This window comes from Patiria miniata, unplaced genomic scaffold (assembly GCF_015706575.1).
Source record: "Patiria miniata isolate m_02_andy unplaced genomic scaffold, ASM1570657v1 HiC_scaffold_14, whole genome shotgun sequence".
In the NCBI taxonomy this organism is placed as follows: domain Eukaryota; kingdom Metazoa; phylum Echinodermata; class Asteroidea; order Valvatida; family Asterinidae; genus Patiria; species Patiria miniata.
In genome coordinates, this window is record NW_024037052.1 from 11,425,138 (window position 1) to 11,449,818 (window position 24,681).

Here is a 24,681-nt window from a genome sequence, read left to right on the forward strand (position 1 = left end):
ATGAAGATCAGTAACAGATCCAAAGGAAAGAAAATAAGCAGAACCTTACCTGCTGGGCGCCCAGCTTCCTGCCACCTGATGACGGGTCTTTGCAAACATCTGAGTAAATTGAAACAAATTTAGGCAAGAAATTTTGAATTGCAAAGTTTTTTTTACGTTTTCGGAAACATGTCTGATCTATTAGAAGAGAAATCATCACGTTTCCAAAATATATCACTCTCTCAGGAATAAATCAAATAAATACTGTTTTCGGTCAAGTGTCAAAACATATATATAATTTCAATTTTCCAGTGATTTTGTTTGAAACTTTTATTTTCTTTCAAACTTGATTCCAGCTATTAATGGTTTGCACCTCGTGTGAGTAGCACTAACTATTTCCTCATAATAATGGAATTGACACGTGATGTGGTGTGATGTTAGGCGATAGGCAGCAGCGATAGTGACTTGTGAATATGACTCATACATAAAGGGTTCACTGGTAACATCTCCCATGCGTACTACTGGTGCGTGTCAAATTTCAACCAGTAAATCGGTTTGGGCATTTTCCCACAAAATTCCACATTTAGCGAGACACTAGGCAGAGTGTTTTAAAACCTTGCAGAAAACACCCGCACATGGCAGCCTCCTTCCCGAAATTATTTCAAGGTAAACGCAATAGGTTTGTGTAGTGGTCTGCCAAATAGTCCAAAGCCCCAATCTACCGGGGGTTATTGGTCCAAAAATAAACTAGGGTTCTTTTATTTCATCATTTGATACAACAGTGTTTGAAGTTCTTTAGTCCTAAATTTCATTACAGTCAAAAGCTTTGGTAGTCCAAATTTAGTCCAATTTATTACCTGAAGGACAGTAAACAATTCGGCTAATCCAAACCATTTTTGTGTGCAAATAATGCTTGTAAGTTTTGGCAATGGAAGTTAAAAAAATATATTTTCTTTCTTCATTCTTCCGAAAGAAAATTCTTTTTTTTTTACTATATCTTCATCATGTGAAGAGTAATAAGAACACAAGTACACAATTTTGGAGTACTATTGGTAGAAAGAGCCGCCTACCACGCTGAGAACGCCAAAAAAGGTGGAAAGGAAAAACGATATGGGAATCTCAAAACAATACAAAAATGTAATATACTACACAAAATGCATTAAGTATGCAATCAGACCAATAAACGGGTCGCAGTATCATGTTTTACTGTACCAACAACGATAAACCATACTTTTACACTTGATGCTCGCAAATTGGCATCGACCAGGAATGGCCGTGTAGAAAATTGCGGAACGAAGTCCGCTTAAATACGCAAACAGTACTCACGGGCGAGAGTCGCGCTGAGGGCAAGTGCCTAGTCTTAACCATGTGTGTCGCGCTAATGAGGGATCAAAATGAATCGCTATGGAAGCGAATGATGGGGTTTGGCAAAACACTGAACTTGTCCCCAAGGAAGACGGACTGAATGAAATATTCATCCATCTCCAATCGACCACCCTACTATGGAAATGTATGCCATCTGGGCAAATGATTGGCCAGAAGGAAGACGTGGGCCAGTGTGGTACGACTTATGTGCCGGTGGCATTGTCAGAGAGAATTCTTTTGAAGACCTGTATAATCAAGGATACTGGAGGACAAAAATAATTAATTTCGCCCGACCAATTCTGAGAGAATGCATCGACTTCAGCCACGCCTTTACACCAAAACCTTGAGTTAAACCGCGTGAATTTAGCGTTATGGTTGATGGCGCAACGGTCAATAGTGCGAGGACCCCATAGACTATCTATAAACCGAAATGATCCCCGGTCGATAGACCAGTCGTCGAAGTCTTGAAATCGAATGATTTCATCGGCGAGTTTGTTCTCGTTTCAAGGTAGCCACTCGGGTAACAAGACGCAATTGAATTCGTCGGCCATGTGAAATATTGATTTTGCGAGTTCATGCAAGTTGGGTTTGGGGCTGCCACACTGAATGATAATTGGGACACTGGAATTGTCGGTAAACCATTTGACGTTCTGGCCCGTCACTGCTTTTTGCAACTGCTTAAGTACGTGACTTACTGCGGCTAGTTCGCGCCAAGTAGAACTTTTTCGTTGCTCTACTGGGGACCAGGGTGCTTATTCACAAAGCACCCGTAAATGTTTGCGTTGCGGGGACCCGTAAGTGGAAGTTAAGGGCACGTAAGACTTGCGTTAAGTGGTATTCACGAAGCACCCTTAGAGTTCCCTTAGTGGACCCGCATGTTGCGGGCACTCGCAACTAATTGGTTGAACATAAAAAAAACACATGCCAAGACATTTTATCCCATTTCAGAGTTCTTGCTCGTTGTAAAAATTACAGGCAGAGTCGATTAAAGATTAACTTGTCTTTGTTTTCTTAGCAAACAATCAACACCAATCAAGCATGTCTTTAAGAGCATGTTCTTCCACTCATTTAAAGAAAATTAAAAATGAATCACTAAAATTTACCAATGCTTTCAGAAGTTATGCATGTGTTACAAACGTAGCCCATTTTTATAGCTGTCCTTGAATGTCATTGGAAGCTATTGAGTTTAGTGAGAATCATATTACAGACAAACTTTAAAATGCCAACAAGACTTTAAAGGAAACACGCAGTGGAAATTCAGCTCATCTTGTTCTCTTGCACATTATTATGTGTCACAACAATACATACAAGATCGTAATACTTGTTTTCGTTGGAAGTGACAAGAAAGTGGTAGTTTTTCAATTGTTAGCAAATCCTTTCATCAAATACAATCGCATGTAATGGGCGCCATTTTGCTTTTGTCGCACAAGAAACTCCTTGTCAAAAGTGCATATGAACAGTACAAACATAATTCCTTCAAAGTTACCCACAAAAAAAAAGCTTCGAAAAAACTAGTGGCAACTGCTAGTGTCCAAACAAGCTGTTTAACATGATAAGCAAGTAAAAAGTGGAACTTACTGCAAGAAAATAAAGAAAGTTTGATAGATACACAAAGCTGTAGAGACACTTTTGTTCTGCTTTGAATGATATCACGCTGTGGCTCATGAATATGGACATTTTCAATAGCATAAAAATTGAAATGTTGAAATTTCTCCCTTTTACTACTACAAAAGAAGGTTGAAAGTCATAGTAACATGGCAAGAAATTTGTTTTAAATCTATTTAAGTCATACAAATCTTTTTGCAGGTTCCCTTTAATAATTGAACTCAAGACAGAAACCACTGTCAGAATGTGTGCTTTCAATATATAAGAAACAAGTTAGCTCTATTTTTTTTTTTATTGATGGTGATTTTTGTATCCTTTCCCATGCTCTCGTTCATTCAGTGGAGGTGGGAAAGTCCACGTTTCATTGTACTCAATGGGTGTTCAGTTTGCATCACGTGATGAATGGTAAACAAGTTTGTGATCGTTTTATTGAAACAGACATAACTTAGGATTAGACTGTGCAATTTAAGTGAAATGTTCACACTTAAAATCCCATAAGATGTATTTCGTCCCATAAAAAAATACAAAGGGCGGCAGTCGCTTCCCAAAAGTGGAGGACATACCTATTACGGCATGGAGCGGGCCCCGAAAGTTTTTGGATTCTAGATGCTTGCTCTGTGGTGCGATCTGAGGCAATTTCTGAGCACTCAAACCACTTTTGTGGGCAAAAGATAATCTTTTAAACATCATTTTTTGAGTTTGGAGTCATTGAATCAGCTACTATAGAATCATTAAGGAAGGCTACAACTTTTATTCGGGGATAGAAAAAGTGGGGGGGGGGGGGGGGGGCAACGATATGATATCCGCCACTTAAAAAAAAAAAAGTGGGGGAGGACTTGTCCCCCACCGATTGACGCCCATGAAAATGGAACGCGCCAAATATTTTGAACACATTTTCCAAATTCGGTCACTTTCTTTTTAACTCATCCTATAGTTGGTTCAACCGGTCATGGAAGATGAACCGGCACGTCGATTCAGTTCGTAGATCCAAAATACATGCCAAGAGTGCCGCCATTGTGACAATCGAGATGATCCACGCAAGTTATGGTGTGCTTGTGGGACGTCTGGAGGTCCCGCAAATTTACGGGTGGTTTACGGGCACACGCAGATTTAAGGGGGCTTCGTGAATAACCCGCAAGTGCTTAAGTGAGGGTTGCGGGGAAGTTGCGCGCCCGCAAGCATTTACGGGTGCTTTGTGAATAAGGACCCAGGTACCGTGTACTTAAAAGTAAGGGTGACCTTCGACGTAACCACCGTAGCCCGTGTCGCTTGCATCGGAATAGATAGTCAAAGAGTGGACTAGCCTGCCTCGTATGGTAAAACCATTCAGGGACTGTAATTGCTGAGTTCCGAAACGGCGTCAGCAGGGAGAACAAATGAATCGGACCAAGAGTGACGCGAATCAATGGCGCGGTAGCAACAAACGTGTCTTAAATCTAGCGACTGGACCGAGTGCTAATGAGGATGAAATTATGTGACCGGTAAATCGCGCTAAGTCTCGTACGGGAATGGCTTGGTTGGACTGGTGGGAATCCAGCACGGATGAAATGAACGTGAGAATCTTGTGAATTTTGCTTTGTGGTACCTGAAAGCGAAATGCGTCGGAGTTGATGGTATGAACCAAGTACTGAATTGTTTTAGTGGGTGACCAGACACATTTTGTTTTGCTAGGAACGAATCCGCTGCAGGTTATGAGGTTGCGCACAAAGGAAACATTGGCAGAAGCTGACTCAAAGTCGGGGGAGACAATGAGTCCGTCGTCGATGTACATATGGGCCACGATACCGTTTTGATGGCAATGGTGCACTATAGGCCTGTTTAATTTGGTGAATAAGTGACAGGCGCTACTTAAACCGAAAAGAAGAACAGTAAAGGTATAATATCGGGTGACTGAATCGTTATGATGCCAAGAGAAACCAAGATATTTTTGATGAGATGGGAAGATATCGACGTGATGGTAACCCAACTCAAGATCAAAAGAAAAGTAGTACTGATTGTAATCGAGTGACGGAGCGATGTGGTGGGATCTTCGTACTTGAATTTCTCTTTCCAAATGTACTTATTCCGGTGTCGTAGGTCAAGCACTAATCGCAACTTTTTACCTTCTGCGACAGTCAAAGGATTGCAGCAGTATGGGGTAACAGTGCATTGCGTGATACAATTCTTTGCGAGCAAATCCGCGATGGCAGTTTCCACAAATTGTGCATGGGATAGACTTGACTTATTGTTTGACAAAACAGCAAGAGGAGGAGTGACATAAAATGGAATCTTGTATCCATCTGAAATAACCTCTTGTACAAAAATACTACACTTAAGTATGTCTCGCCAAAATAAGAAGCGAGGTTTCAGCTTACCCTTTACACCGGATGGGACAGGAGTAGTTGAGTCCTGCTCTTCCCAGTCCCTATGCTGTGGTGGTATCAGTGGCTGAAGGTTGTGACCGGCACTGAGGCTGTTGGAGGGCCCGAAGAGAGGGGCAGTTGGATCGGATATGTCCTGCGATTCCGCACTGGAAACAGGACCGGAAATCTTGACGATATGTGTACCGGCTGTAGGTACGAAAAGAACTCGCAGCAGGGTAAGGACGTACAGGATTGCGAGCCTTGGCCTTGGACTTCTTAGCGGCTTCTGATTTCTTGCTGGTCGCCATTTTCTCCGCCTTTCTGAGTCGTTTCTCATCGTCCGAGTCGTCGGCTTAATTGTCGGTGACGTATTCTTTAACCGTGGCCCAACCTTGGGAAGAACGATCGGCCAACCTGATCAGCTTCTGCCGCTGTTTGATTTCAATGCTGGCTTGCTTGAGGGCCTCTCTGGCTGCGTTGACGTCTCCGGCGTCTAACGATGCTAAGGCCGAGTCAATTAGGCTGGAGAGCTTTTCTTCGTGGCGAAACTGGTCCTTGTTACCGTCGCTTTTAAAGTCTGGTGGACTGTCGGGCAAGGGTACGCTGCCTCTTAAAGGCTGAATCTACTTTACTGTCTATCGAGTTAGCCAACGATCTGATGGCCGATAGTATCTCTTGATTTGCATTATCAGGTTAGGATTCATATTGCACGGAGAACAAAATGCGCATGTCAGCGAGATAAGGTTGCTCAACCGAGAATGAAGTTGAATAGGCAACTTGGCGTTTATAAGAAATGGCGTCACAAAGAGTTACGTGACAAAGCGCGCAAGGAATTTGCGCACTGCACCTGTCTTGCGGTAACGTCACATTCATGAAGGGGCTATTTGAATAAGCACAAGGATCTGTATATATAAAACAATATTAAACGGCTTTAAATTGTGAAATGGAAGCTACTGTTTTTCACACTGGAAATTTAGAATTTCGTCGAGTCGACACTTTTTAATGTTAATTTATTCCACTCCCCCCACTTATTTAAACAACTATCCCATTCAATTCAATTTTATAAAGTGAACTCATCTACTTGTGAAAAATGAAGATCAGTAACAGATCCAGAGGAAAGAAAATAAGCAGAACCTTACCTGCTGGGCGCCCAGCTTCCTGCCACCTGATGACGGGTCTTTGCAAACATTTGCGTCAATTGAAACAAATTAAGGCAAGAAATCATGAATCGCAAAGTTTTTTTTACATTTTCCAAAATATATCACTCTCTCAGGAATAAATAAAATAAATACTGTCTTCGGTCAAGTGTCAAAACATATATATAATTTCAATTTTCCAGTGATTTTGTTTGAAACTTTTATTTTCTTTCAAACTTGATTCCAGCTATTAATGGTTTGCACCTCGTGTGAGTAGCACTAACTATTTACTCATGATTATGGAATTGACACGTGATGTGGTGTGATGTTAGGCGATAGGCAGCAGCGATAGTGACTTGTGAATATGACTCATACATAAAGGGTTCACTGGTAACATCTCCCATGCGTACTACTGGTGCGTGTCAAATTTCAACCAATAAATCCGCATGGGCATTTTCCCACAAAATTCCACATTTAGCGAGACACTAGCAGAGTGTTTTAAAACCTTGCTGAAAACACCCGCACATGGCAGCCTCTCGACTAATAGGAACCGCTAAACTGTCCCAGGTATTAGTTTATGGCTATGTATTTATGATGTTTTTAAACACAAGAGAATGTGGACATGTATAAACCTGCAACTGTAAATGTATAATGCGCCCCCCCCCCACACATACCTCAATTATTCTATGAAAATTAATCTGCAATCTCAATCTGATAACAAAATTATTTTACGTACCTGCATCCTCCTCTTCACTTGATGATTCATCAGCCAAAACACCTTGAAATAGAATAAAAGTTGTCCTTTGGTATTAGTGGCATATAATACCCTTTGAAGGCTCTTATTAAACATAATGTAGGAATAGACAGTGGGCATTGGAAAGAATCATTCGAAGGAGGTAAAATGTGACCTTCTCGTACAAAAGATGATGCACCTTGGAACAGGTTGAATGGAAAAAGGGCCCAAAATGCTGTGGGCTAATTTTTAACTTGATGATTTTTAAATCCAGAACATATTAATATAACTATAATAAAGTATCTTCGACGATTTGTTCAGATATTAGGTCCCTTTGTGGACATTTGCTCTTCTAAAACTGGCACTTTCTCTGTTTTCCACTTTTCAACAGGACATGAACTTCAAAACAGCATTCTTCCCGAAATTATTCCAAGGTAAACACCATACATTTGTGTAGTGGTCTGCCAAATAGTCCAAAGCCCCAATCTACCGGGGGGGTTATTGGTCCAAAAATAAACTAAGGTTCTTTTATCTGATCATTTGATACAACAGTGTTTAAGGTTCTTTAGTCCTAAATTTCATTACAGTCAAAAGCTTTGGTAGTCCAAATTTAGTCCAATTAATTACCTGAAGGACCGATTGTCCAAATGGAAAACAAGGTTTCTACTGTCCAAAGACTAATTATTCTAAAATGAATTAGGGCCAATAAATAGAAATTTAAAATATCACTTTTTATTGCCTATTCAGATTGTTGAATCTTATCGTCACTCTGGACTACAAACTTTAGTGTCAATTTGGGCTTTTGAACACTTTTGTCATATTTCAAAATGAAACCACAATTTAAAAGGAAAAACATATTTGCAATAATATGCAAATATCTCAGGTCCATCCATATTCCCAGAAAAGTCCCAGGTCACAGTATGGGAATCCTAATTAATGCACCTAATGGTTCCTTACCTTCCAAATCAATATCATCAAGTTTTCGGCCAGACAGTTTTGCTATCTTGCCTTTGTCTACAGCAAGAAGTAGCTTGCTGACTTTCGCAAGCTCTAGTGTCGACTCGTGTTGGCGGTAGAAGTCCCTGTGGACAGTTATGTCGTGGCACAGGTGCCTTGCTAGCCAGTCGAGCGCATTGCTGTTTAGGTCTATAATCTGAGACACCGTTGCAACATACTTTCTCAGCTTTGTGCTCGTTTCTGCAGGAGGCTCTTGCAGATTAGCCTGCTTGGCAACAGCAGTTAGGCAATCCCATCCTCTCACTTGTTTCAAGGAGTTTCGGGGGCGAGCAAATATATAGGGATTCGCATTATGCGCCCCAACTGCTTCACGGTTTTCCATCAAGACTTCCACTGGTCAGAAGCACAGGCACTGCGCGACCTCTCTTTCCCCTTATCTGTACCAGGTCGAGTCTGTATACAAATCAAATGGCACCAGAAACAAATCAAATGGCACCAGAAAAAGAATGACTTAGTTGAATGACTAAACAAATATGATACAATAAGCAATACATCCGTTAACTAGAGGATAGTTCCAAATTCTGGTAAACCCAAAGAAACTCTTATCCCCTTCAATACAATAGGATAACATACACATGAATATTGCCAAATTAAACTAAAAATGCCTGTAACATTTAGGTTTAATTCAGCTACTCCCCCAAAAAAGAAACATTCCCATGTTTCAAACTGTCCAATACAATTAATACGTACTGAGCTTTCCCAGGTCAAACCTTTGCCATCAGATTCCTACCGAAGGCCAGTATTAACTTGTCACCCCTTACCACCATGGATATCTGATGATGGACCATTGCCGACGGAACATGCAAAATGGGCATGGCAGGTTATCTGAAGATTGGACCTCTTGACCGAAGGGAGGATTTCTGGCAACGATGATCTGACCCACACCAGTTGACAGCACCTCCATATTATGGTAGAAATTCCCTTTCAAACGGAGCCTCTCAAATTCAACAGTAGGTCGCCTGTTAGTTGACTTGGGCTCCTTGGCCTTGGCATGTTTTACCTCAGACTCATCAGCGTGCATATCTTTCATGTGCCTGGCTGCCTTGGAAACCAAACAGACAGGTCTGTGACCAGTCACAGGACCATGACTGTGTGGACCCATGTAGTGAGACATATGCCAATAACAGACAGGAGTGTAAAAGAAAACTCATGTTCTGGGGGTATCGGAGTTGTCGCACCTACATAAATCTCCATCTGCAGACTTAGAGAGATCAGGCACTACTTAAAAAATTCCTCTCTTAAGACTGATCGAAAAAGCATAAACCTATCAAGTTTCTTGTCACAAATCACTAAACCTCCAACTGGAGACTTAAAAAGACCAGTAACTACTCATCTCTTATGAATGATCCACAAAATAAAAGAAAACTCATACTGGGGCATCAGATTTTATCACATTCACAGGAGGCCATTGGAAAGTATAAAAAAAAAAAAAAATTTAAAAAAATCGGGGATGTTCGGGGATGTGCTGCTATCACACTTTCGCAGACTGCTTTACCTGGCAGTTGATTTTTCCGTATGTGTCCCCTGAGGTGCTGGTAGATCGCCTGTTTCTCTTCTCCTGTCCATGGCTTACGTATTTTCAGACGCACTGTTTAAAATTCAAAACAGACAGACGTTTCTGCACTGCAATCAAATACACGCCTTTCGGAGCATTCAAATCCACTTGAAATTGGGTGGGGCCAAAAAATTGGGTACTTTATGTCCTTTTTTTTTTTTTAGGGGGGGGATTTGAACAATTCTTTTCTTATTTTGTGGGCTTTCTGAGGATTGGAGCAATCTGAGGATTGGATTTCTGGCAACGATGATCTGACCCACACCAGTTGACAGCACCTCCATATTATGGTAGAAATTCCCTTTCAAACGGAGCCTCTCAAATTCAACAGTATGTCGCCTGTTAGTTGACTTGGGCTCCTTGGCCTTTGCATGTTTCACCTCAGACTCACCAGCGTGCACATCTTTCATGTGCCTGGCTGCCTTGGAAACCATACTGCCACAAAAAAGACATGCTTGCCGCTTCTCGTATATTCTAGCCTGCCCTTTGGTGCCTTGTTGAGCTCATCTATACAAACAACCAACAACAAAAAAGCATGAAGTCTTTTGAGTTGTTGTAGTTTATTGTAGTAACAGTGAGACATGTATGTCAATAAAAAATGGTTAGTGACCAGTTACAGGACCATCACTGTGTGGACCCATGTAGTAAGACATATGCCAAAAACAGACAGGTGTGTGATCAATTACAGGACCATCACTGTGTGGACCCATGTAGTAAGTACTATGCCAAAAACAGACAGGTGTGTGATCAGTTACAGGACCATCACTGTGTGGACCCAAGTAGTAAGACATATGCCAATAACAGACAGGTGTGTGACCAGTAACAGGACCATCACTGTGTGGACCCATGTAGTAAGACAAATGCCAATAACAGACAGGTGTGTGACCAGTTACAGGACCATCACTGTGTGGACCCATGTAGTAAGACATATGCCAATAACAGACAGGTGTGATCAGTTACAGGACCATCACTGTGTGGACCCATGTCGTAAGACATATGCCAATAACAGACAGGTGTGTGACCAGTCACAGGACCATCACTGTGTGGCCCATGTAGTAAGACAAATGCCAATAACAGACAGGTGTGTGACCAGTCACAGGACCATCACTGTGTGGACCCATGTAGTAAGACATATGCCAAAAACAGACAGGTGTGTGATCAGTCACAGGACCATCACTGTGTGGACCCATGTTGTAAGACATATGCCAATAACAGACAGGTGTGTGACCAGTTACAGGACCATCCTTGTGAGGACCCATGTAGTAAGACATATGCCAATAACAGACAGGTGTGTGACCAGTTACAAGACCATCACTGTGTGCATCCATGTAGTAAGACATAAGCCAATAACAGACAGGTGGGTGACCAGTTACAGGACCATCACTGTGTGGACCCATGTAGTAAGACATATGCCAATAACAGATAGTGTGTGACCAGTTACAGGACCATCACTGTGTGGACCCATGTAGTAAGACATATGCCAATAACAGTTTGGAGCGCTTAGCCATAGGGCCTTCACCGTGAAGTTGATCCTGCTTGTGTTACATATAATTCCATTTTTCTAAGATGATCAAGTTAAAAAAAATAGAAAGAGCTCAATTGCATACATTTTGTATGTGGGGAAGAAATGGGACAATAAATCTTCATGTACCTTCAATGATTTCACTGGCTGCCTTGGAAACCATACTGCCACAAAAAAGGCATGCTTGCCGCTTCTCGTATATTCTAGCCTGCCCTTCGGTGCCTTGTTGAGCTCATCTATACAAACAACCAACAACAAAAAAGCATGAAGTCTTCGGAGTTGTAGTTTAATGTAGTAACAGTGAGACATGTATGTCAATAACAAATGGTTAGTGACCAGTTACAGGACCATCACTGTGTGGACCCATGTAGTAAGACATATGCCAATAACAGACAGGTGTGTGACCAGTTACAGGACCATCACTGTGTGGAACCATGTAGTAAGACATATGCCAATAACAGACAGGTGTGTGACCAGTTACAGGACCATTACTGTGTGGACCCAAATTGTAAGACATATGCCAATAACAGACAGGTGTGTGACCAGTTACAGGACCATCACTGTGTGGACCCATGTAGTAAGACATATGCCAATAACAGACAGGTGTGTGACCAGTTACAGGACCATCACTGTGTGGACCCATGTAGTAAGACAAATGCCAATAACAGACAGGTGTGTGACCAGTTAAAAGACCATCCTTGTGTGGACCCATGTAGTAAGACATATGCCAATAACAGACAGGTGTGTGACCAGTTACAAGACCATCACTGTGTGGACCCATGTAGTAAGACATATGCCAATAACAGACAGGTGTGTGACCAGTTACAGGACCATCACTGTGTGGACCCATGTAGTAAGACAAATGCCAATAACAGACAGGTGTGTGACCAGTTACAGGACCATCACTGTGTGGACCCATGTAGTAAGACATATGCCAATAACAGACAGGTGTGTGACCAGTCACAGGACCATCACTGTGTGGACCCATGTAGTAAGACATATGCCAATAACAGACAGGTGTGTGACCAGTTACAGGACCATCACTGTGTGGCCCATGTAGTAAGACAAATGCCAATAACAGACAGGTGTGTGACCAGTTACAGGACCATCCTTGTGTGGACCCATGTAGTAAGACATATGCCAATAACAGACAGGTGTGTGACCAGTTACAAGACCATCACTGTGTGCATCCATGTAGTAAGACATAAGCCAATAACAGACAGGTGTGTGACCAGTTACAGGACCATCACTGTGTGGACCCATGTAGTAAGACATATGCCAATAACAGATAGTGTGTGACCAGTTACAGGACCATCACTGTGTGGACCCATGTAGTAAGACATATGCCAATAACAGTTTGGAGCGCTTAGCCATAGGGCCTTCACCGTGAAGTTGATCCTGCTTGTGTTACATATTATTCCATTTTTCTTAGATGATCAAGTTAAAAATAATAGAAAGAGCTCAATTGCATACATTTTGTATGTGGGGAAGAAATGGGACAATAAATCTTCATGTACCTTCAATGATTTCACTGGCTGCATTGGAAACCATACTGCCACAAAAAAGGCATGCTTGCCGCTTCTCGTATATTCTAGCCTGCCCTTCAGTGCCTTGTTGAGCTCATCTATACAAACAACCAACAACAAAAAAGCATGAAGTCTTCGGAGTTGTTGTAGTTTATTTTAGTAACAGTGAGACATGTATGTCAATAACAAATGGTTAGTGACCAGTTACAGGACCATCACTGTGTGGACCCATGTAGTATGACATACGCCAATAACAGACAGGTGTGTGACCAGTTACAGGACCATCACTGTGTGGACCCATGTAGTAAGACATACGCCAATAACAGACAGGTGTGTGACCAGTTACAGGACCATCACTGTGTGGACCCATGTAGTAAGACATACGCCAATAACAGACAGGTGTGTGACCAGTTACAGGACCATCACTGTGTGGACCCATGTAGTAAGACATATGCCAATAACAGACAGGTGTGTGACCAGTTACAGGACCATCACTGTGTGGAACCATGTAGTAAGACATATGCCAATAACAGACAGGTGTGTGATCAGTCACAGGACCATCACTGTGTGGACCCATTTTGTAAGACATATGCCAATAACAGACAGGTGTTTGACCAGTTACCGGACCATCACTGTGTGGACCCATGTAGTAAGACATATGCCAATAACAGACAGGTGTGTGACCAGTCACAGGACCATCACTGTGTGGACCCATGTAGTAAGACATATGCCAATAACAGACAGGTGTGTGACCAGTTACAGGACCATCACTGTGTGGCCCATGTAGTAAGACAAATGCCAATAACAGACAGGTGTGTGACCAGTCACAGGACCATCACTGTGTGGACCCATGTAGTAAGACATATGCCAAAAACAGACAGGTGTGTGATCAGTCACAGGACCATCACTATGTGGACCCATGTTGTTAGACATATGCCAATAACAGACAGGTGTGTGACCAGTTACAGGACCATCACTGTGTGGACCCATGTAGTAAGACATACGCCAATAACAGACAGACGTGTGACCAGTTACAGGACTATTACTGTGTGGACCCATGTAGTAAGACAAATGCCAATAACAGACAGGTGTGTGACCAGTTACAGGACCATCCTTGTGTGGACCCATGTAGTAAGACATATGCCAATAACAGACAGGTGTGTGACCAGTTACAAGACCATCACTGTGTGCATCCATGTAGTAAGACATAAGCCAATAACAGACAGGTGTGTGACCAGTTACAGGACCATCACTGTGTGGACCCATGTAGTAAGACAAATGCCAATAACAGATAGTGTGTGACCAGTTACAGGACCATCACTGTGTGGACCCATGTAGTAAGACATATGCCAATAACAGTTTGGAGCGCTTAGCCATAGGGCCTTCACCGTGAAGTTGATCCTGCTTGTGTTACATATAATTCCATTTTTCTTAGATGATCAAGTTAAAAATAATAGAAAGAGCTCAATTGCATACATTTTGTATGTGGGGAAGAAATGGGACAATAAATCTTCATGTACCTTCAATGATTTCACTGGCTGCATTGGAAACCATACTGCCACAAAAAAGGCATGCTTGCCGCTTCTCGTATATTCTAGCCTGCCCTTCAGTGCCTTGTTGAGCTCATCTATACAAACAACCAACAACAAAAAAGCATGAAGTCTTCGGAGTTGTTGTAGTTTATTTTAGTAACAGTGAGACATGTATGTCAATAACAAATGGTTAGTGACCAGTTACAGGACCATCACTGTGTGGACCCATGTAGTATGACATACGCCAATAACAGACAGGTGTGTGACCAGTTACAGGACCATCACTGTGTGGACCCATGTAGTAAGACATACGCCAATAACAGACAGGTGTGTGACCAGTTACAGGACCATCACTGTGTGGACCCATGTAGTAAGACATACGCCAATAACAGACAGGTGTGTGACCAGTTACAGGACCATCACTGTGTGGACCCATGTAGTAAGACATATGCCAATAACAGACAGGTGTGTGACCAGTTACAGGACCATCACTGTGTGGACCCATGTAGTAAGACATATGCCAATAACAGACAGGCGTGTGACCAGTTACAGGACCATCACTGTGTGGACCCATGTAGTAAGACATATGCCAATAACAGACAGGTGTGTGACCAGTCACAGGACCATCACTGTGTGGACCCATGTAGTAAGACATATGCCAATAACAGACAGGTGTGTGACCAGTCACAGGACCATCACTGTGTGGACCCATGTAGTAAGACATATGCCAATAACAGACAGGAGTGTGACCAGTCACAGGACCATCACTGTGTGGACCCATGTAGTAAGACATATGCCAAAAATAGACGGGTGTGTGTTCAGTCACAGGACCATCACTGTGTGGACCCATGTAGTAAGACAAATGCCAATAACAGACAGGTGTGTGACCAGTTACAGGACCATCACTGTGTGGAACCATGTAGTAAGACATATGCCAATAACAGACAGGTGTGTGACCAGTTACAGGACCATCACTGTGTGGACCCATGTAGTAAGACATATGCCAAAAATAGACGGGTGTGTGATCAGTCACAGGACCATCACTGTGTGGACCCATGTAGTAAGACAAATGCCAACAACAGACAGGTGTGTGACCAGTTACAAGACCATCACTGTGTGGACCCATGTTGTAAGACATATGCCAATAACAGACAGGTGTGTGACCAGTTACAGGACCATCACTGTGTGGAACCATGTAGTAAGACATACGCCAATAACAGACAGGTGTGTGACCAGTTACAGGACCATCACTGTGTGGACCCATTAGGTAAGACAAATGCCAATAACAGACAGGTGTGTGACCAGTCACAGGACCATCACTGTGTGGACCCATGTAGTAAGACATATGCCAATAACAGACAGGTGTGTGATCAGTCACAGGACCATCACTGTGTGGACCCATGTAGTAAGACATATGCCAATAACAGACAGGTGTGTGACCAGTCACAGGACCATCACTGTGTGGACCCATGTAGTAAGACATATGCCAATAACAGACAGGTGTGTGACCAGTCACAGGACCATCACTGTGTGGACCCATGTAGTAAGACATATGCCAAAAATAGACGGGTGTGTGATCAGTCACAGGACCATCACGGTGTGGACCCATGTTGTAAGACATATGCCAATAACAGACAGGTGTGTGACCAGTTACAGGACCATCAATGTGTGGATCCATGTAGTAAGACATAAGCCAATAACAGACAGGTGTGTGACCAGTTACAAGACCATCACTGTGTGGATCCATGTAGTAAGACAAATGCCAATAACAGACAGGTGTGTGACCAGTTAAAAGACCATCCTTGTGTGGACCCATGTAGTAAGACATATGCCAATAACAGACAGGTGTGTGACCAGTTACAAGACCATCACTGTGTGGACCCATGTAGTAAGACATATGCCAATAACAGACAGGTGTGTGACCAGCGGTCGATTTCACGAAACGCTACGATGCATCGTAAACATAAGTTGTGATGCAGATGCATCGCAACTTACAAAATGGCCTAAAAACGATTTCACGAAACTTACGATGCGTTCAATGATTCGTAAATCCCATGGCAACAGTATCTAATACATCGTAACTTACGACGACCTCAAGGGTCGTCGTAACTCAAGTTGCAGGGGAAAAAATGGCGTTTATGCTGCTGCTAGACAGAGAAGCTGGCCGGGCATTACGCCGAGAAAGATTGTTTGGAGAGCGTAGACCGCGTAGATGCCCGCTTGATTCTTTGACAGACGATGAAATTTATAGACGCTATCGTTTCACCAGAAATGGAATTACAGAGTTATTAGAGAGGGTTGAACTTGAACTAGAACACGATACAAAGGTAATTAATGCGACGAAACGTATACATGTATATTACTATAGGCCTAGGCCTACATACAATTATGATGATGAACTTATATAAGGAATACTAATTTAAAACAAAACATAGCAAATGTTATAATTAAGTAACGTACGACTAGGGAAAAGTTTAACGTGGATAAAGTGTATAGCGCCACCGTTCGTTTACTGAAGAATATGGCAGCGTCCGTACGGACGCATTTATTTTTAGCATGTTTAGTCGGCCGTGTTTAGTCACCTACTTAGTTTTAGCTCCATGGTTTTATCATTTAAACACTGATCCAACTTATACAGTATTTGCTGCTCAATGCTACAAACACTGGACGGAATCAAAGCTAAGTTCCTCTTAACTAAATTAATTTGAGTACATGCCGTTCAAACTTGAGTGAGGACATGGAGGAGGGGAATGCTTTAGGGAAGTACAGGCGCTGGTGCTAACGTATAGGCGCGGCATGATAGGCTTGGCTTTATAGCCCCATAAATGTGGCCAATTTAATTTACTGGACTACCTCCGTAAATAAAGGCCACACTTCCACCATGTACAAAAACATGTCGAACTTTGTCAAATTTTGATTTTCACAGTCATGACAGTTAGGCTTAGTTTGTAGTCATGGTAGTTTATTTTTGCTTTAGAAGCATACTCACCATGCTCACCATCCATTAGTTGCGATAATCGTAACCCACCATCCTCCCGACCGTCGGGAGGATGGTGGGTTACGATTATCACAACTACCTCGATATAGGCTAATCAGAAAGTGCTGCCTTTTTCAGATGTCTAAACTCTAATTTTCGTGACATTTCATGTTCAAATTTTGATACGAAAACGTGTGCAAACAAATCTGGAAATTTCACATAAAATAGATATCTGAAAAAGGCAGCACTTTCTGATTATAATATAAAGAGGGTGAGTATGTTTCTAAAGCAAAAATAAACTACAAACTAAGCCTAAATGTGAAAATCAAAATTTGACAAAGTTTGACATGTTTTTGTTCATGGTGGAAGGCGTCAAGGGCGGATCCAGGGGGGGGGGCCAAAGGGGGCCATGGCCCCCCCAGAAACGAAACCAATTTTTTATTTTTTAATGTGACATCGCAATAAAGGCAGGCAATGAGTTCACCACCATCTTTTCCTCCAAAAAAATTGGTTAAAGTGGTCAGAAATTGCCTCAGATCGCACCACAGAGCATCTAGAATCCAAAAATTTTTTAGACCCACTTTTTGGGAGGACCAAATTTTTTTTTGGCCCCCCCCAAAATTGTGTTCTGGATCCGCCCTTGGAAGGCGTGGCCTTTATTTACGGAGGTAGTCCAGTAAATTTGCCATATGTATGGGGCTAAGCTAGGCTTGGCACGGCATGTTGTTTTTGGAGCAGACATGGCGGAAGGGATATTGAAAGGAGGGTTTTAATTTATTGGTTTCATCGCAACTACTAATGGAGGGCCCCTGTTTATTTTCAATCAAATAATACTCAAGGGTGTCTTTTTATTACTCAAACATTTCCTTTTGTAGCAGACTTCTCTCAATTCTAATGACACTTTTTTTGCGGTAATTTTCATCATTTTTGGGTGGCAGAAATTATTTCCTAAGCAGTTTACGGTTAGTTATTTTGGCTATGATACAAGCAGGAAAGGTCACTTTATATGTTTGAATCGTTTCAAATATAGATCGCTAAGAAATCAGTTAGGCCTATGTTAGTACTATAGGCCTCATGAGACCTAATGACGTCACACTTTGTTTATATGTGGGCTTTCCCGTGGTAAATGGTCCCTACTTTGTCTGGCGTCCTGACTTTGCTTTCATAGGATTAGGAAAACCCATATGTAAACAAAGTCATTATGTCATTAGGTCTCAGGTCTATTTGTGGAAAGAGGGCAGGGTTTTGATTTATGAAAGAAAGTTGTAATTGGGGGATAACAGTGTGAGGCCCCAGTCTTCACTGCGTGATAATGACTGGGGAGGCGGGATGACCACTGTTAATGCAAACTGTGTTACAATAGCACTTTTTAACCAGGACACACGTTATTGAAGATCACAAAGTGTGAACTTTAAATTGAAGCCTTTTTAAAGATGTATTTAAAAACGTTTCACGCTTAAAGTGTGTGTTAGATAATGTAATAATAATCAAATATTCACTTGCAAATTTGAATTTCTATTGTCACAGCGTAGCAATGCAATCTCAGCGCAGATGCAGCTTTTGACGGCCCTTAGATTTTTTGCCACTGGCTCCTTTTACACCATGCACGGAGACCTTCATGACATGAGTGCACCATCAGTGAGCAGGATAATCCATCGAGTCTGTAGAGCCATCAATAGAGAAGCCAACAGAGTCATCAAGTTTCCTGTGCGCCAACATGATGTGAACAGAGCCCAACGCGACTTCTTTGCCATCGCCGGCTTTCCTGAAGTTGTTGGAGCTGTTGATGGGAGTCACATCCGTTTGTATGGTGCCCCTCTAATGGATGACGAGCACCTATATGTTAACCGGAAAGGCTGGCACAGCATCAACATTCAAGTCATCTGTGATGCTAACTACCTGATCACAAATGTTGTCGCCAGGTGGCCAGGCAGTACACACGACAGTGCCATTATCCACGGCAGTGTCATTGGTGACATGTTTAGTGATGGCAGGTCAGTCAATTATCTGATAATTGGGAAAAAAATGGAACATTTAGCCAATCAAATTTGATTGAATCGCACAAGCATGAGCACAAACACTAACAAAAGATGGCTTCTTCTTTGCTGTTGCAAGATATTTAGTTCACTTCTTGATTTTAAAGCCAGACAAGATGTGTACGCAGAATTACACAATGTGATAGCTTGCGTGAACAGTATTCAGTAGTCCTAAGTAGTTTTAGTTCTGATAAGAACAGTCCCGCTTTAAGTTCTAAAAGAACTTGTCTTTGGTCTTAGAACTTAAAGCAGGACTGTTCTTATCCATTAACAGCAGTCACCCCCACACCCGGTCATTATCACGCAGTGAAGACCGGATCCTCACACTGTTATTCCCATTAATAAATACCTTTTTAACGAAATAAACAGTTAAAATGCTCCAATTTTGTGACTTTCCTTCGGCGATATTTCCAGACTTTTTGTGTTCATGTTCATGGGCCATATTTTAGCTTAACAGGTATAATGACGTAAACTCAACAGAAACTGCTGCCGTAGTGAAACAAATTACAACAATGTTTTCATATCTTTACCTGATGGAGGAAGCTGAAATCTCGTTTACACATTCCTTGTGTCCGGAGTTACAAAGATGCTTGGTTTAGGAAAGGTAAATATGTCGGTGGGTGAAGTGTTCAAAGAAAATAAATCGTAGATCTACGTTTTCGTCGTAAACATCCTCAGTATATACTGCACTGCTGTACGATGTCGTTTCAAAACTTCCTTACGCGCGCACACGCACGCATCCCTAGCAACTGTGTTGCGTACGCGCGCGTCAGTCTCACGCGATGGGGGTTGAGCGCATGTGCAGTGCTCTATTGTTACAAGCTACTGCAGGACTGTTACTATATTTTGACCAATCATTGGCTTGCATGGGGCTGAACGGGGCTGGATCAATGCTGGTTCAGGGGCCATTTATTCGCTTGATCTTTGAAGCCGGTCCATTATCACCGTTAATGCCCGGCCACGTGATCGAGTCTCGACCAATCAGAAACCATCAACTCTCCAAGGTATTTATTAATAGAATCTAATTGAAATCATGTTTGACGTGAACAACATAAAATTGTTAACCGAATCTTCATTTTCAGGCTGCAAGGTATGCTCATAGGTGATTCAGCATATGCCCTCAGACCGTGGCTGATGACACCAATTGAGAACCCCATAACAGACGCTGAAAGAAATTATAACAGGTAATGTGATTCACACTATTTGTCCACAGTTTTTTTAAATAGGGGCGGGAGCTTTTGATGTGCTGAACTATACATGTACATGTATATTTGTGTGCATTTTTTCACTCTCATTGGGGGGGGGGGGGGGGGGGCAGAGTTCTGAGAATGAGACTCCCTCACCCCTCTGGCTGGGCCACTGAGTAATTTAAAGGTTGAATATTGTATAAAAGGTGTAATTCATACTTGTTATATTGACTTTGACTCATGCCATATTTGTTTATTTTTCCCAATTAAAGGTGTCACAGAAGAACAAGGGTCAAGGTGGAGCAAACGTTCGGTCAGCTAAAGCGGAAATTTCCATGCCTGGCACTTGGTCTCAGGGTATCACCCAGTAGAACATGTCAAATCATCAAGGCTTGCTGCGTTCTGCACAATCTAGCCAAGATCATGGGTGAGCCTGATTTTGAGGAGGAAGTAGAAGTTGAGGAGGTTGGGGCTCTGCCATATGTTGGAGTACTCCATGATGGTCAAGCACATAGGGAGCGTATTATTCGTCAGTATTTTAACTAAATTGATGTATTGTAAAGTTTCATAGTTAATTCAACAGATGTTGAAATGTTATAAAAATTAGAGTGGCCTCATATTTCATCCTGAGCAAGGACTTTTTCAGAGGCAAAGGATTTTGCATTATGTGATTTCTTGCCTCTGAAATTGTCCTTGTTGAGGATGAGTGGGAGACTTTTGAGACAATGGTGGCAGCAAACACACAGGTCCTTTTTTCATTGTTTGCGTCATATTGAGCACGCGCTTTAGCTTAAACATGATGTAAACAATTGAGAAGGACCGGTGTGTTTGCTGCCACCAACGTCTCAAAATCTCCCATTATCATATCAGCCAACTCTTTTTTTTTATTTATGTATATTTCAGGTCAATCTAGTCAGTGAGCAGTTTGCAGCAGTTTCTTCTTCATTTTCTGTAATCTGTTTTTATTGGATGCAAATAGGATGGGCAAGTAAGAGCAAGAAAATCAGCATGGGCAAAAAGAACAGGTTATCGTTAACCCCCCCCCCCCCTCCAGTTTTGGTGACATGTAAAGACACACAACTATTTAACAAACAATTGGAAATTAGTTCACAGTAACTATTTATTGTGCTTCTTTGAATAAAAACATACAGTTCAATAATGTATTGCTCTCTTCCAAATGTAAAATATAAATAAAAACGCAGGAGTACTCTTTATTCACACTTTTTACTCTCTTCAAACTAAGATTTTAAGCATCCTCTTGAATAATATATCATGAAAAAATATTATCTAGTGTGCATGAGATGAAGCAGGTTTCTTGCACTTCGGGTTTTTTTGTTGTCTTTGATAACTAATTTTCCAAACAAACAAAAAAGGCCCAGAATCGGTGATATCCCCTGGAACAGTGTGAGTAACTTAGAATTTGCAATATTTTTTTATATGCATGTTAAAGTTAAGGTTGAGTTAAAAAAATATATACAGTCGAGTCTCGTTAATACAAACTCCATTGGACCTAGCCAAATTTGAAAGAGGAACATCAGTCCCATTCATTGTGCACATAAATGTACAGTCGGGACTAAGGCTTTATGTTTGTTATAACCAGAATTTTGTATTAACAGAGTTTGTACTAACGAGATTTGACTGTAGATAACCTTTACATGCTTTCGTGGATTTTGGTGAAACTTAGATGCAGTGACCCAAGTTGGGTAGAAAGACACAATTCTTTGGATTGTTGAGGTCAAAGGTCATGTAGGGATCATCAGAGGTAATTGTTTAAATACCCTACTGTTTCTTTGTCTACATAATATGATATATTTTAATGTTACTTGGATGGAGTGATCCTTGGGTAGGGGTGTATGACACCTCTTTAGAAAATGGAGGTCATAAGTGATCTAGAGGTCATTTGAGGAATTTAAAAAATATGCAAACTTTCACTTTTTTTTCGACACATAAAATTATCAGTTGTGTTGTATCTTGATTTTTTTTAAACAAAATACAATTATGAACTTTCCTCTATGCCAATCGATGTGATATTTTCTTCAGGAATGCTTTAAAAGATATGCTTTAAAATAGTTCTACATTGTATTTACATGTCTGTTTAAAGGTTTAAAGAAAGAAACAAAGAGAAATTCATAATGATTTAATACTTTTAAACAACTTGCAAATAAGTAAAATGTTGAACTTAAAATTAGGCACAGTGGAAATAGCTAATGAGAACAAACTTTTTTGTAGAACCATTCGGCATAAATTTGTAGGAGTAGTGGAGCTCTGACATGAGCCCATTTGTACCCGATATTGCAACCAGACTATACATGACTATACATCGAGTACAAACATGCTCTTCTCAGAGCCATCACTAATTACATATATTTTGCCGAATGTTGTTACCTCAAGTTTATCCTTATTAGATGGAAAAAAACCAACAATTTTAGGACTCAGATACGATTACTGCACCGTGCTTCTCCAGTGTAAATGCCACTAGTATTTGAAAGGAATGGCTAATTTCCTTCAAGGCTTCCGTCATGGCTTGTGAAGCTTCCAGTTGTTGCCGAGCTATTTTCAATTTTTCTTTGTCGATCTGCAACCTTTCCCTCTCGATTTGGAGTATGCTCTGATCTCTTGCTATCTTCTTCCTTTGTACTGGTGGTCTTGAACTTGCAGTGCTGCACTCGCCCTTTTCTCTCTCTATTTCCTTCTCAACCTCCTCTGGCTCTACCTGTACGGGCTCCACCTCCTCCATATCTACATCAGTGTCGATGGTGTCACTGCATGTGATAGCTGTAGCAAATGAGTACAATTATATCATCGTCATTTGTTTGTTTTTACAAATCGCATTTCCCCTTCCTAACAATGAATTTGATAGACACATGTATTTCAAATAGTCTTTAAATCATTTAGTTCAAAAATCGTCAACATGTCTTATTGACTTAAACAAAGAATAACACTATTCTTGAAATCAGCTGTGTCTCAGACTTGCATGTCATGAAGAGAACAATTCAATATAACTATCCAATAAACACCGAAGTTCATGAATTGAGTGGAAATAAATACTCAAAATATGTAAGAAAAGAATATTAGTATTTTGAATCAGGTTTTCGTCTGAAGTGTTTTCTCAGTTGTTTTCAAAGGCTTTAAATATCCTACCTTTTCAACACTGCCTAGCAGAAATTCCAAGTCTGGCATTGTTTCGCCTTCGTATTTTTCCACGATGCCATCGGTAGCAGGGCATCGAGGACAAGCTCGTATGTCGAGTTTACTGGTGGTTTAGGACCCCCTCCTGAAAATAAGCGAGACAGCATTGTTATTGTTATTCGAATTGAAGACTTCCAATAATCTTGTAATCTTGTTAAATGCATTCATGCAATATACTTGAACAGAGTTGAAAAAACTCGAGTTTTGTTATTGTTGAAAATGTTGAAAATGTTTGTTAGCATCAGAGTGAAGGGCAAAACCTAATATTGAATCAAAAGTTAGTTGAATGAATTTCATTACCTGTTTTGTTGATCTCCCGATGGTAGCTCCTCGCCTGGCTTGAGATATCTTGCCATTTTTTACGTACTTTGGTCCAGTCCCTTAGTTGGCCCCACACTCATTCAGCTCATCTGCCCCATCTTCCAATGATCTTTCTTCACTTTATCTACCTCAGCTGTAGCCTTGCAGCGTGTGCCAAACAATTTGGCTGTATGGCTCTTAATGAACTCGGCCAGAATTTTGACCTCCTCATGAGACCAGTTCGCGGCTCGCTCAGGAGGAACTTTAGTCTTGGACATGACTAGGCCTATTTAATGTAAGTTTGTGAATGACAACAATCCAAATGCTGACAGACGGTTGCACACGCCCCAACCACTGCAAACACAATTTTGTTTAAACATTAACAGATTTATATTATTCCATTTTTCATGTTTTGATTTTTGTTTTGTTTTACATTTCAATTTTTATGTAAACTACTTGGCCCTTGTGTTTGTGGACTCTATTTATTTTTAAATATTTTAATCATAATTCTGAGGTGAATATTGTAAACCCCCCCCCCCTCCAATTTTATGGACATGTTTTTTTTTTAAATTTAATACAAGTTTCTTGTTTTCAGAATGAAGCCCTGGTGACGATGGCTGGGAGTAGTTAGAGGCCTATTTACATTAGCCAGCATAGGGCTGAAGCCTAATGTAACCTGGGAA

At 41.3% G+C, this 24,681-nt stretch overlaps 2 protein-coding genes across 9 annotated transcripts in view; one reads left to right on the plus strand and one right to left on the minus strand.

The window, feature by feature from the left end:
- Positions 1-24,681, minus strand: part of LOC119722053 — a 33,869-nt gene that overhangs the window by 1,415 nt on the left and 7,773 nt on the right. Inside the window, exons 1-8 of one of the 8 annotated variants that reach the window (XR_005270379.1) lie at positions 10,121-10,204; positions 9,673-9,765; positions 8,939-9,215; positions 8,118-8,570; positions 7,164-7,205; positions 6,431-6,468; positions 5,304-6,193; positions 50-99 (exon numbers count right to left, since the gene is read on the minus strand). Coding sequence is in view for 4 of the 8 variants with exons in the window: in XM_038192040.1 (XP_038047968.1) it covers positions 6,161-6,193; positions 6,431-6,480; positions 7,164-7,205; positions 8,118-8,499 (507 nt within the window). In the remaining 4 variants the exon portion in view is untranslated. Of the gene's footprint in view, positions 1-49; positions 100-5,303; positions 6,194-6,430; positions 6,481-7,163; positions 7,206-8,117; positions 9,220-9,406; positions 9,766-10,120; positions 10,237-11,380; positions 11,488-12,768; positions 12,876-14,081; positions 14,405-24,681 lie in introns of those variants that run through there. The other 7 variants (XR_005270380.1, XR_005270381.1, XR_005270378.1 and 4 more) reach the window with 7 other exon arrangements.
- LOC119722052 (putative nuclease HARBI1) lies at positions 17,977-21,257 on the plus strand. Its single transcript, XM_038192039.1, has 3 exons — positions 17,977-19,280; positions 20,405-20,506; positions 20,782-21,257. The coding sequence occupies exons 1-3, from the start codon at positions 18,838-18,840 to the stop codon at positions 21,053-21,055; spliced, it is 819 nt and encodes a 272-aa protein (XP_038047967.1). The 5' UTR covers positions 17,977-18,837; the 3' UTR covers positions 21,056-21,257.

Bases quoted from the DNA above. Each gene is read 5' to 3' on its own strand.
- LOC119722052 (XM_038192039.1), top strand. From the start codon at position 18,838: ATGCAGCTTTTGACGGCCCTTAGATTTTTTGCCACTGGCTCCTTTTAC. The intron at 19,281-20,404 runs GTCAGTCAATTA...CTTCATTTTCAG, and splicing joins GACATGTTTAGTGATGGCAG to GCTGCAAGGTATGCTCATAG. The intron at 20,507-20,781 runs GTAATGTGATTC...TCCCAATTAAAG, and splicing joins GCTGAAAGAAATTATAACAG to GTGTCACAGAAGAACAAGGG.